Source organism: Pteropus vampyrus, unplaced genomic scaffold (genome assembly GCF_000151845.1).
Source record: "Pteropus vampyrus isolate Shadow unplaced genomic scaffold, Pvam_2.0 Scaffold392, whole genome shotgun sequence".
Classification (NCBI taxonomy): domain Eukaryota; kingdom Metazoa; phylum Chordata; class Mammalia; order Chiroptera; family Pteropodidae; genus Pteropus; species Pteropus vampyrus.
Window position 1 is genome coordinate 203192 of NW_011889173.1, and position 12738 is coordinate 215929.

General features: G+C 49.9%; 1 protein-coding gene and 1 pseudogene across 1 annotated transcript; one reads left to right on the forward strand and one right to left on the reverse strand.

The window, feature by feature from the left end:
* Positions 1 to 7721: 7721 nt before the first annotated feature.
* Positions 7722 to 7840, reverse strand: LOC111731709 (annotated as a pseudogene).
* A 2968-nt stretch (positions 7841 to 10808) lies between these two features.
* On the forward strand, positions 10809 to 11786 carry MAS1 (MAS1 proto-oncogene, G protein-coupled receptor). Its single transcript, XM_011380365.1, has one exon. The coding sequence runs from the start codon at positions 10809 to 10811 to the stop codon at positions 11784 to 11786; it is 978 nt and encodes a 325-aa protein (XP_011378667.1).
* Positions 11787 to 12738: the final 952 nt, after the last annotated feature.

The window sequence follows — 12738 nt, forward strand, 5'->3', positions numbered from 1 at the left end:
GGGTTCCCAAGTCTGCTTTCCCACAGAGTCTGAAATGGCTTTCTCCCCCTGTTCTGATCTCCCTTGTCCCAGGGGTCTGTGACTCCTTTGACACAGTAGCCATGAAGGAATACTTCTGACAAAGAAGAAATGCTGTAGTCAGTGGGGGTGGGTCTTTACGGCCGGGCTTGGCCCGTCGAGCCATCCAGCAGGGTCCTCCTGCCTGGCCTTGGTGCCTCCACACTGGGGTCTGTTGGGAAAATGGACAGGGTTCCGGGGAAAAGTGACTGACTGAGTGGGTGGAAGTCTCATCTCCTGGGCTGAGAGGCGATCTGGGCTTCACCGATGGTGTCCCCTCACCCCTGGGGCGCGCTGCCCGGCTTCCTCCCCCGTTGCATTCTGCTTACACACGGAGGTGGGCACGAGACCGAAAATGGATATTTAAGTGCTGAACAGTGCGTCCCTCACTGTGCATCTCACTTAATCACTGCACCTTCTTGCAGTGAGATGATTAGCTCCATTTTACAGGTGACAGAACTGAGTCTCGCAGGGCTTGGCAGAGCCCATGCAGCTAGCTACAGGCTGAGTCAGGGTTCTGAGCTGGTCCCGTCTTTCCGACACACATGCGATTTTGTCCTCCCACAGAGCAGTTCTCTGGGTCATGTCTCCTCAGCCCTGTCTGACCCTGGTAGTTCACCCCGCATCATCGTCAGCTTGTTCCCACTCTGGATCAGCGTGAAGATTTTCACTTGTGTGTGTCACCGAATGATGCCATTTGAACACAGCTTCTGCTGATAAGCGTGGGACCATCTGCTTGGCACATCTCAAATATTTTCAGCAGTGGGAGAGCAGCTCTGATTCCTTTGGAGAAGGGAAGCTGCAGCATCCTTGGAGAAGATGTTGGGACTGGAGATCCTGCAGGCTGGCGGGGCGGCGGTGCCCGAGGATGCAAGGGGACAGCCTCTCTGCTGCCGCTTCTGACCCTCCCTGAGCGAACGGAGCTAGTGAGTCTGCACCCCACTTTTTCATTGTTCAGCTGCCCTTGACCGTAAGATTTTCCTACTTCAAATAGCTATTGCCCGGGCAACTCTCTCTGTGCTGGTTGATTTTACGGTGTGTTTGACATTCGGTGTGTGTTGGCAAAGACCTCTGTGTCCTCCTGCCTTTGTTTTAGAAATTTTGCTTCTTTGCTGAGTTAACGGTCCCCAAACATTTTTTTTTTCAACTTCAAGGTTGAAACTTCTGCATTAGCTTTTTCTTTTTTTCTCTTGGGGTGGTCAGGGGCAAGAATTTTCAGATCTATTCACGGATCTGGTGGACCTTGAGGTGTTCAAGGTTGTTTAGTTAGATGTTATGAAGAATGAAGGAGTTGGGGTTTGAAAGGATTGTCACCCTATGTGATTCCCCTGGGGAATTCACTTGATTCGAAGCAGTTGGGCATAGCCAGAGGCAAGCTAGGTTCGTTTTCCTTTGCCTTTTCTTAGTGGGCACAGGCATCAGTACCAGGCTCTGTGGTTTATAAACTCTGGTGTGCCACAGCTGGATGGCCAGGTGTCTGTTCAAAGGAATCTCCTGCTCAGTCTCGATCTTTGATATTTCCCAGACAGGGTGGGCGGGGGGAGCTGGGAGGATAACGCACAGGGTGTTGTTTGACTGCTGTGCACAGCAGTGAGAGGCGGTAACGAGCCTGTACCTGGAGCACGGTTTCTCAGCCTCAGTGCCACGATGGTTGGGCCGGATAATTCTTTGTTGTGGGAGCTGTCCTGTGCACTGCAGGATGTTTAGCAGCGTGCCCCCTAGATGCCAGTAGCCCCCATCCTCTCGGTTGTGACAACCAACATCTCCAGACATGCCAAATATCCCCTAGGGAAAAATTCCCCCCTCCTGTTTGAGGTGGGTGCTCTAAGTTGATCCTGCTGTACACAAGAGGTTTCTACTTCTTTATGCAGGTGGCTCACGTGTTAGGAAGATGGGAACGAGGCGTTTGGTACCAGGACAGATGTTCCTGCCCCCGCATATCCCAGTCGGTTCCCTTACCTACCGTGGAGATTCCATCTCACAAATGGGTTTCTGTTTGTCCAGGTCGCTGCACACACACACCCACGGAAGAATTTGCCCTTTTCTCTGAAGCTGCACACCTGGAAGTCCCAGCCTAGGGTCAGGCCTCTCTTTTTGGTTGCCTAGGAACAAGACAAGGTTTCATAAGGCTCAACCTTGAACCCTAGTTGTGTTGGCTTTTCTCTCTTTCCCCTTCCTTCCTTCCTTCCTTCCTTCCTTCCTTCCTTCCTTCCTTCCTTCCTTCCTTCCTTCCTTCCTTCCTCTCCTTTCCTTCTTTCTCAGAGTGATGGGAATCCGGAACCACGTATGGACTGTGGCCAACTAAATGGGAATATGGAAGGAGGTGTTTGTTTCTTAGATCCCTAGAGAAAACTTCAGCAAGCATAAATGTATAGTATTTAAAACTTTCTGCCTCATCCCTCAGTAAAGCTGAGAAACCCCACTACTCTGCTTTCTCTGATTCTGCTTACTTTTCTATCAGCCCCACTGCCCATCTGTTCCTCTCGTTCTCGTCAAGAGGTAAATGCACACGGCAGTTTTGAGCAGGTCAGGACATGGGCTCTGCAAAGCCCACATCCCTAAACATCTGTGGAAACCACCATGCTTGGTTTCCCTGCGGGCCGATTCATTGTCTCAGTTTGGCATTTCCATGAGACTCGTACTGGCTAAGTGCTTTCCAGTCTCTAGTTTCTCTTGCACCCCAGCCTTCTGCCAGCTGTGCAGAGGAGCTGAGGTCGGAGGGGCTGAGCTGCTTTGCTTAGGACTCACATCCGGTGGTCAGTTTGATGGAAAGAGTGGCTGCGAGGCAGGGCCGGCTTAGGCACAGACAGAATTGCAGTCACCTCTGCAGTGTAATTTGAACAACGTCAAACCTCTCCTCTCAAACGTCTCTTTCGCATTCGGATGCCATACTGCCGAGAATTCTTTGGATTTTTGTGCGAGGGGGGTGGGTGTTACGTGTACCCTCTGCTGTGGTCAGCCTGCCTCGCCGTGGCTTGTGTGAAGGATTGGAGTCTGAGCAGGGGAGGAACATTCACGTGGGGGGGCAGCGAGCTGGGGTGAGGGCGGCGATGGCGACATAGGGGGTGGAGGGGACCTCGTGCCAGATTCGGAGCTTCCGTTGGGTGAGAAAGGTGTCCCAGGGCAGGGGCAGGGGCAGGGGCAGTGGTGGCCTGACGTGAGGTGAAAGAGCCCAATAAAGTGACAGGACATCCACGTGGGGATGGGTGACAGGCAGTGGTGGACGCGGGAGATCGTGTATCTATAGGTGGATTGATCAAATGAGGAAATATGTTGAGGATAATGGGGCCCAGGTTTCTCACCATCAGAGAAGGGAGATACAAGTACAGAGAGATAGGGAACAAAATTGAACTCAGTGGTGTTGGATCCAAATTGAAGATATTGGTGCGAATTCATTGATATTCAGTATAAACAGCTGACCCTGAATGACACAGGGCCGATGGGTGCCAACCCCTGCACAGTCAAAAATCTACATATAACTTCTGATTCCCCCCAAACTTAACTGGTAGTAGTCCACTGCTGGCTGGTAACACGAACAGTCGATACTGTGTTCTTCTTATAATAAAGTAAGCTAGAGGAAAGAAAGCATTATTAAGAAAATTATAAGGAAAATACATTTACAGTATTTATTGGAAAAAATCCCTGTATAAGTTCAAACCTGTGTTATTCAAGGGTCAATTGTATATGGAAAGATACAGAGATATAGATGTCAGTGTGTGTACGTAGGACTGTATTATGTGTTTATATACATATACTCCTTAGCTCCATCCACTGAGGAGGCCCGGGAGCAGTGACACCCCAATAGCAATGGGTACACCCAGCACCCAGACCTTGGCTTCTGCATACCCTTTCTCTACTAAAAGGAACCAGGGCTCCTTGGAGAACTGGCTGGTGCAGGGAACATATGAGATGAGCAAGGCTTGGTGAAACATTAAGGTTTTTCTCTTGGAAGACTGGGGGTCCCAGAGGGAGCACAGAAAAGCAAGTCTGCTTTCTGTTTTGGATCAGCTGAGGCCGGCGTGCCGCCATGGGAGGCCCCCTGGGAGATGTCCAGGGCTGTTGGTTACAGGATCTGATATTCTGGGGAGATGTCTCAGTTATAGCTATAGATTTGGATTCATGAGTACATAGTGATAGCTGAAAAGAGGGGGTCACCCAGAGGCAGTCTCTAAAGTAAGAAGGGAAGAGGGCAGGAATGGAGGAGCCCCTGGCCCAAAGGGCAGTGCACAAAGAGACCCAGGAAAGGAGACCGAGAAGAAACTGCGGGAAGGCAGGACGAGAGCTGGAGGGAAGAAAGCAAGTCTAGGCAATGGTGTCGTCTCAGAGACGGCAGTGGGGAGAAGAGATGCAGTAAAATTCCACAACGCACTTGCGTGGGGGGAGGGAAGACCAAGGCCACGCCTTCCTCCCTGTTGGAGGACTTGTCCGAAAGCTGGATGCTGACGAGTGGGCCAGCTGACTTCTGTTACCTTTCAGTAGAAGTGTTTGTTAGTAGCGGTGATGACTATGGGTGACTCCATCTCACAGAAGAAACTGCGATCAGAAGTAATTGGAAACAACTCACTTCTGTTTGTTTTTATTGTTATGAGTTTGGCATTGGGCAGATGGTGCTTTCATAAATAAAAATCCATCCTCTAATAAATAACATCCATCCTTTAACAAACAAAAGGCCATCCTTTGAGGCTTTTAATAAAGATCATTAGTGACGATCAAGTTGATGATGGCAATGGTGTCTGGTGACATTAAGGCCATTGTTAAATGTCCCAGAGGTCCTACTAGCCACATGTACGGGTGAGTGAACTTCACACATAAGTGACTGTTGACAGAGGACAGATGCTGGGTGTAGAAATAGGGCCCCTGTGGGCAATCCAGGCTCTGGTTCAGGCTCACTAAATATGAAAGCTCAGCTGGCTGTGAGTTTGCTCCCTCACCCTTAAAATAAAGGGAGGTTCACAGTATCCACATGATTCCTTCAGCCTTTAAACCTCGAGGGTCAGCGGAGTCCAGGCAGACTGGGACCAGTCAGGAAGAGGTTTTAAAAAGGCCCCAAGCTGCATCCTTTTACATCTTCTCTAAAATCTCCCAGTTTCTGGGGAAAAAAAATTTAGAATGTGACAAAGTGTTATATTTACAAAGAATTCTTGCAACTCAATGAAAGAAACGGGCAAAAAAAAAAAAAAAAGAAAGAAAGAAAGAAAGAAAGAAAGAAAGAAAGAAAGAAAGATAATCGAAAATAATCGACCAAAGAAAAACTATAAGTGACCATTAAGATGAAGAAATATCCAAACTCATTAACACTCAACTAAAAGCAGATTCAAACATGAACCTTTTAATCACCATTAACTTTGGGAATTAAAAAAATAACGGAATTGTGGAGGAATAAACGTGTATATGCGCTGGGGGAGAAAAAAGATCTATATTCTGTGATGTCGGTATAATTGGTACAGTTTTTTGGAAGACAATTTGTTAATATAAAATCTTGAAAAATATTTATATCCTTTGATCCAGCAATTCCACTTTTAGAAAAATGTTTGAGGAAAATAGTTAAAGCTGTGTATGAAATCTATTAAATGTTCATTACAATGCTCTGCTTTAAAAAAAAAAGTGAAAAATCAGAAGCAACTGATATGTCCAAGGTTAGAAGGTTATTGAAATTATATTATGGTATATCCAAATATTGACTATTAAAGCCAAGTTTTTAAAGTATATGCTGACAAAAGATATGTTTACAATATGATATTGAGTAAAAAAAAAAACCAAGATACCAAAACGCATTCTAAAAATGCAATCTCAATTTTAAAAAAGAGTGTGTGTAAGACATAAAAAAATAGACTAAAAGAAAATATCCCAAAATGTTAAATCCGTTTAATTTTGAGTAGTGGTTTTATGTGTGATTTTTCCCCTCTGAATTTTCCAAATTTTCTTCAACGAACTCTTATTGTTTTATAATTAGAAAAAAAAAGGCAATAAAAATAGTCCCATTTTATGTTGAGATTACACAGACTGTAAAAGGAGCCTGCTGGGGTGAGCGGCTTTTTCCAGAGACCAGCCCTTGGTTCAGTCAGCACCCTACCCTCGGCTGCCTTATTCACAGTGGAATTTCAATGCGGAGAGCACAGGGGGCCTCACTCTGCTCCAGCAAAGTCACGGTTAGAAATTAAACAAGTCTCCGGGGAAGAAAATAAATCCCCTATAACATCAGGGAATACGATGCCTTCAGTCCCTTAAGTAGGAGGCGTTAGAGGCAAACTAGCCTGGAAAACATGTGGCAGAGAGGCTACGGCAGGTAAGGTCTTTAAAACAGGCCTGGGCCCCAGGGCAGAGTGAAGGGCTCAGGGGTGAGGAGGGGCTCCCAGCTGCAAAGCTTCATCGTCCCCGAGTAGCTGGGAACGCCGGCCTCTCTCGCCCTCTCTCCGGCTCCCTTTTAGTGGTCTGTGAAGTGGGGGTTTCAGACTTTTTCAAAGTGGGAGACTGGCTCAGCGTCCAGAGAGAAGGGAGGGCCTGGATTCCCGCCTGGCTGGCTCTGGGATCAGGATCCAGGTGAGCCTTCGGGCCAGGTCACCCTGCAGGGACCTAGGAGCAGCAGACACGGTGACCCTGTGTGCTGGTGTGTGACGCAGTGGCTCTGAACTTGGCCCGCTTATTAGTCCTCAGTTTTCCCTCTATAAAGTGGGGGTAAGAACACCTTCCTCACCAGCCTCCCGAGCTGAGTAGAGGATGCAAAGCTGGCGTGGGGGTAAGAAGCTCGGACCCTCAAGTCCCACTCAGTGGCCTTGTCGTGCTTCCACCCCAGGGACTCTGTCGTGAGAAGGAAGAGAGGATGGGAAGGTGCTCGTGTGACGTGCTCACCGGGAACGTGCCACCGAGTCCTCGACTTCTCGTGCTCTGCTCCCAGCTGAGGTTCCCACAGCCATGTCGCTGTGTCACGGGGACACGGGCTGTTAGGATGAGCTCCCCTCTCAACCCCGACTGTCACTGCTGGTCCCGTGTGTTGCCTAAAAATGGAGCTGTGCGGAGCCGTGGCTTGCGTGTCTGCACAGAGAGCTCACAGTGCTAGGAGCGAGGTCCACACAGCGGTTCATTCTGTCGTGCAGTTGCCTCCTCTCGGCTTCACTGAGAACTCACCGTGTGCCGAGCCAAAATGAAATTATTCTGGCCCATCCTGTTTTGTCAGCCAGCAGCAGTCACCCTTCTGTTCTACCCTTCCCAACCTCAAACGTCCTTGTCATCCACTAATGAAGATGAACAATAAGCGAAGTGACCGAGGAGCCGGGAGGAGCAAAAGGCTTGGGGGGCTGGTGAGGAGGTAGGACCGGCTGCGTTCCAGGCACGTCTTGCCAGCTGCTGTTTCACTTGAGGGACCGAAGTCCAGTGTGATCCGGTAAGACCGGGAATGTGACTTTTAGCCATGTGTTCATTTAAATAACGCATCACTATCACAAGACACTTTGGAGAGTTATCGTTAGTTTTTAATGAGATTAGTTTTAAGGGGATTTTTAGTTGCTTTCCGATCACATCATGATCAAAATGTGCCTCATCTGCAATTCACGAGTTATGCTCTGTTAGAGAAACTTTTCTTCATTTAGGCAAGGCAACTCTTGGTTGACCTCACAGATTGCAAGGACCTCGTCAGCTTACAATCCCTTATTTATTTATTTTTTTTATGCCTACAGCACCCGGTCTTCCTAGGTGGTCTCCCATCCAAATACTAACCAGGCTCGACCCTGCTTAGCTTCCGAGATCAGATGGGATCGGGCTTGTTCAGCTTTGCATGGCTGTAGACTAGAGAATTTTTTAATGAACTGCCTCAGCCTGGGCTTGAGGCAGTGGCTTTCTCTCACGGGTAACCAGAGAGCCTTCTCAGGGCCATAGCGATGGGCTTCATGTCTTGGGGGAACTCAGTAAGGATTTATCGAACGCCTGCGCTGAGTGTTAGGGACCCAGACGTGAACTAGATAAAGTCCTGTCTTCGAAGAGTTTGCCATTTAGCGGGGGAGATATTTTAACTCCACAAGAAGGAATGTGATGGCTGTGGAGGTAACGAACGGTAACACTAGGGTGGGCGGAGGGCTGTTGAAAAAGGAAGGGGCGGCAGTGTGGGAAGCTGAGAAGGATGGGTTGGTGCAGGGAACAAGGCAAGTGGGAGACAGGAGCCCCATCCCAAGGCCAGAGACACAGGAAGAGGAGCCGGCAGTCAAGGTCGCTTCTGCATCTGAAATGTACAATCAGGCAAATGCACCGTACTGAGTAACGTCCTAAGGATCTCACGTATGTGTCTAGCGTTCTTTGTTTTGTTACGTTCGGCTTGTTTAAGAAACGGAGGCCCTTGAGAGCAGGGTGTGCAGGATGAGCACGCCTGACTCTGCCCCTCTCCGTGTCCTCCCGAGGCTCATTCTCGGTGCTCGCACGCTGACCGGGCCCCACCCTCTCCCAGATGCCACCTTCCTGCTCCTGGCCTCGCTCATTCGCAGTTTATCTACACGGCTACCTCACATGGAAAACTCGGTTCACCGCCTCCTCCCTGTCCCTTCCCCCTCACGGTCACCGAGGCCTGACCGGCCTTCTCCGAAATGTCCCTGGAACTCATTCTCCCCTTCGGCTGTCATCCTAGTTATTATTTCTCCCCAGGACAATTTCAACAGCCCCTGGCTGGCTTCCTTGCTCCATCCCGTGTCCCCTTGCATCCTGCCTCAGGCGACAGCCAGGGTCAACTTTGTAAGACACAGTTCAGGTCCTATCGCAGCCCCCCGTGAAAAGCTTTCATAGCTCCCCAGTGCACGTAGCAGTGTTTTTCAAACCATGGCCCTCGACCTGCCTCCATCAGAATCCCCTGGACTATGAAAATTCGGAGTCAGGGCCCCACCCAGGCTTCCTGAAACAGCGGGGCTCTGGAAGTTTCATTGTTGATAAGCAACTCCGGGCAATTTTTAAGCTCTAAAGTTGGGTAAACAGAGCCTGAAGAATAAGCATGACATTTGACAAAGTATCATAACCAGGCTTTGCTCGCCTGCTTCGGTCCAGGCCCTCATTTCCTTGTAGTTACACCTCCAGCCCTCTGCACCACCCTCCTCAAACCCCGTTCGCTGTTGTACCCCAGTGCCTGGCAAGAAGTTGGCACTGAATGAATATTTGATGGGTGAATTTGGGGAACATGGCTGTCTCACCTATGAACTTCTAACAAAGCCCTGTCTCTACAGCAAGTTTTCGGGCAGCCATGTCATAGGTTTGTGAGTTCTGGTCTTTGTGTTGGCCTCCTGGGGGTATTGGGGTCTATATCTTCTGTCTAATTAGAAAATGAAAGAAGAATCTGCCCCAGTGAGAATGATTTCCAGTATCTCATCGGAACAGCCGAGGGACGTGTTGCTGGGGACAGGGGTCAGGACAGCTGAGGTAGGGACATCCCCGGGCTTCTGGATCACACCACTGGGGACATAACTATCTTTTTTTCCAGTTTGCCTGCTAGTCCGGGTACAGTAGTACTGAGATCAAAACTCAGTGCCGGTGCTGGGGTTCTGTTGACCCCCGCCCCGGAAATGTCTCAGGCCATCAGAGATATTCAAGCTCCACGAACTATCATATCTATGTCCTGTTCAGAGCAAAAGGCAAGTGTCTGCTAATTTAAAATATTGTTTCAATCCACTTCCTCAAGCTTAGTTATGTACGCTTGTAGGGGGCTCTGGTCTGCAAGGACAAAGTTCAGAAAGCGAAGAACGATATTTCGGCAGCCCCCAAAAGATGCTTAAAAAAAAAAGCCGAGGACGAGTTGGAGTTAGAGTAAGGGAGATGATGGCCACTGGCCGCCTCCCTTTTCCTTCCCCTTGTGCCGGAATTAACTTATATAAATATATATGTTATATAAGAGGAAGAGGGTGGGCAGTGTGCAAATATTTATTTTGCAATTCGGAAAGTGTGAGGGGAAGTTTCTGAGAATCTTTGCGTTGCAGTCTAAAATATTTAGCGTTTTTATTGGCTTTATGGCAGCGCTTAGCTTAGTGTCTGTCAGCGGCGTCTTTCTGCGTGGCTCGTCCCACGGCGCGTGGGCCTGTGCACGCATCTCGCTCGGGCTCGCCGTCTGCCATCTGCGCAGCTCGCCCAGGCGCCCAGCTCTGTCGCAGATACTGAGACCACATGAAATAGATGCCTTCTACTTTTCACAGCCTCGAAAACATTGGTACCCTGCTGAACATAATTTTTCTAGCGATTCCCTCTCGTTTCCCTGTCCCTTGTGGTACTTCGCGCCTTAAAAAACGACGACCACATTGCCCAACCGTGTATGTGTCATCGCGTTTTAATGGGCGAACCCTGACCATGTGCCGAGTTCCCTGGGCCAGGAGGCGGAGGCGCAGAAGATGAGGTGATTTCCAAAACGCCATTCGGAAACCTGGGCCAGACCGGAAATGGACGCCGGGAAGCTCGGCCCTTTGACGCTGAGCCACAAGTAACTAACACTGCGAAGCTGAGAGATCTGAGGGGGATCAAAACAGTTAAACCGGTTCTCTTCCGGGTGACGTGTCTAATTGTGCCGTCACTGGAAAGAGAACTGTGTAGTCTGCGAAAGCTTTTTTGGGGTGACGGTTACACGTGTGCAACCTTTTGTGTGACCGCAACCCTTGCACGATCGTAACACGAAGGCCATGACCCGCAGCCGAAATCCTCCCGTTTACTCCAAGGCATCGATTTTAATTGGGTTTTTTTTTTTTTCCACTTATTTGCAGAACACTTCCTGAAAAGCCCCAGCCCGAGGCCTCCTCATGGACGAGTCGAACATGACATCTTTTGTGGTCGAACAGTCCGCGAACGTCTCGTCCGACGGGAACGCCTCCGTCGGGGACCCGCACCAGAAAATCCCAGTCGTGCACTGGGTCATCATGAGCCTCTCCCCGCTGGGCTTTGTGGAAAACGGAATTCTGCTCTGGTTCCTCTGCTTCCGGATGAGGAGAAACCCTTTCACGGTCTACATCACCCACTTGTCCATAGCGGACATCTCGCTGCTCTTCTGCATTTTCATTCTGACTGTCGACTACGCTTTAGATTATGAGCTCTCTTCTGGCTATTACTACACAATTGTCACCTTGTCGGTGACGTTTCTGTTTGGCTACAACACAGGCCTCTACCTGCTGACGGCCATAAGCGTGGAGAGGTGCCTGTCGGTCTTGTACCCCATCTGGTACCGGTGTCATCGCCCTAAGCACCAGTCGGCGTTCGTCTGCGCCCTCCTGTGGGCGCTGTCCTGTTTAGTGACCAGCATGGAATACGTCATGTGCATTGACAGCGAAGGGCAGAGTCACTCCCGAAGTGACTGCAGGGCGGTGATCATTTTCATAGCTGTCCTGAGCTTCCTGGTCTTCACCCCGCTCATGGTGGTGTCCAGCACCGTCCTGGTGGTGAAGATCCGAAAGAACGCGTGGGCATCTCACTCCTCGAAGCTGTACATGGTCATCACGGTCACCATCGTCATCTTCCTCATTTTCGCCATGCCCATGAGACTCCTCTACCTGATGTACTACGAGCACTGGTCGGCGTCTGGAAACTTCCACCACGTTTCTCTCCTCTTCTCCACCATCAACAGCAGCGCCAACCCCTGCATCTACTTCTTTGTGGGCAGCAGCAGGAAGAAGCGGTTCAAGGAGTCCTTAAAGGTCGTTCTGACCAGGGCTTTCAAAGATGAAATGCAGCCCAGGCGCCAGGAGGACGGTGGCAATGCCACCGCCATCGAGACCGTCGTCTGAGGGAGGCAGAGGGGGACGGCAGACGGAAACGGTGGGACGCAGGCCATCCGTAGTTTGCGCTCGAACTACAACCTAAGTATCTCCTACATACGATCCAGAAGGACACCCCATCCCACATGCATGACATACTGACTAACCGCGGGATTGCCTAAATACGGTGCCGTACCTCGGTCATGTCTGTACCTGTCAAAAAAAATGCTTTCTCTCCCCCCTCAGCGGCTCCCCGTAAACTATAAAACTTATTCTAGTGGGCAGGGTGGCAGATGTGTACGTGAAAAGGTACCAAAAGCATGTGTTGGCTCTTGAGGCGGTGGAGCGTTGTAGCAGGAAGAACATGCGTGTCGGAGTCAGGCTGACTGTCACTTGCTTCCTGTGTGACCTCAGGCAAGTGGTTTAACCTCTCGGAGCCTGGTTTCCTCACTTGTAACACATTTGACAGCCGTGATCCCTACCCGGGCTCGTGGGGAGGACGAGATGGGAAGATCAGGGGTGCAAAGCTTGGCGCGTTGTCAGCGTTGGACAAATGTCGGTCTCTCCTCACTTCTTTAAGTGGAAGAAGAAATACGTCCTTCTGTAAAGCACGCACGCAGCCCTACGTGTACGAATAGTGTCGTATGTTTTTCAGTGTGGAGTGGAACTCTAGGAGGCTCTTTCCACTTGCAGCGGGAAAGTGGGGCGTGGTGCGGCGCTGCCGTCGACAGCGTCTGCAGATGTCACGAGACCCAGCCGGCCAGATGTTAGAGCATCGTTTCAGGTTGGGAGGGAGAACATTTGGCCTCCAGTCGCGGGGTTTCTCATGACTTCCCTCCCCTCCGTGGGAATGCTCGATGTGCTGGGATTCTGTTTTGACATGCTCTGCTCGGTATAAATTTTCATGAATGGAACTCGATTCGGGAGCTCATGAGGGTGATTGTGTTTCTGGACCCCTCCCCCGTGAAGTGGCCGGTTAGTC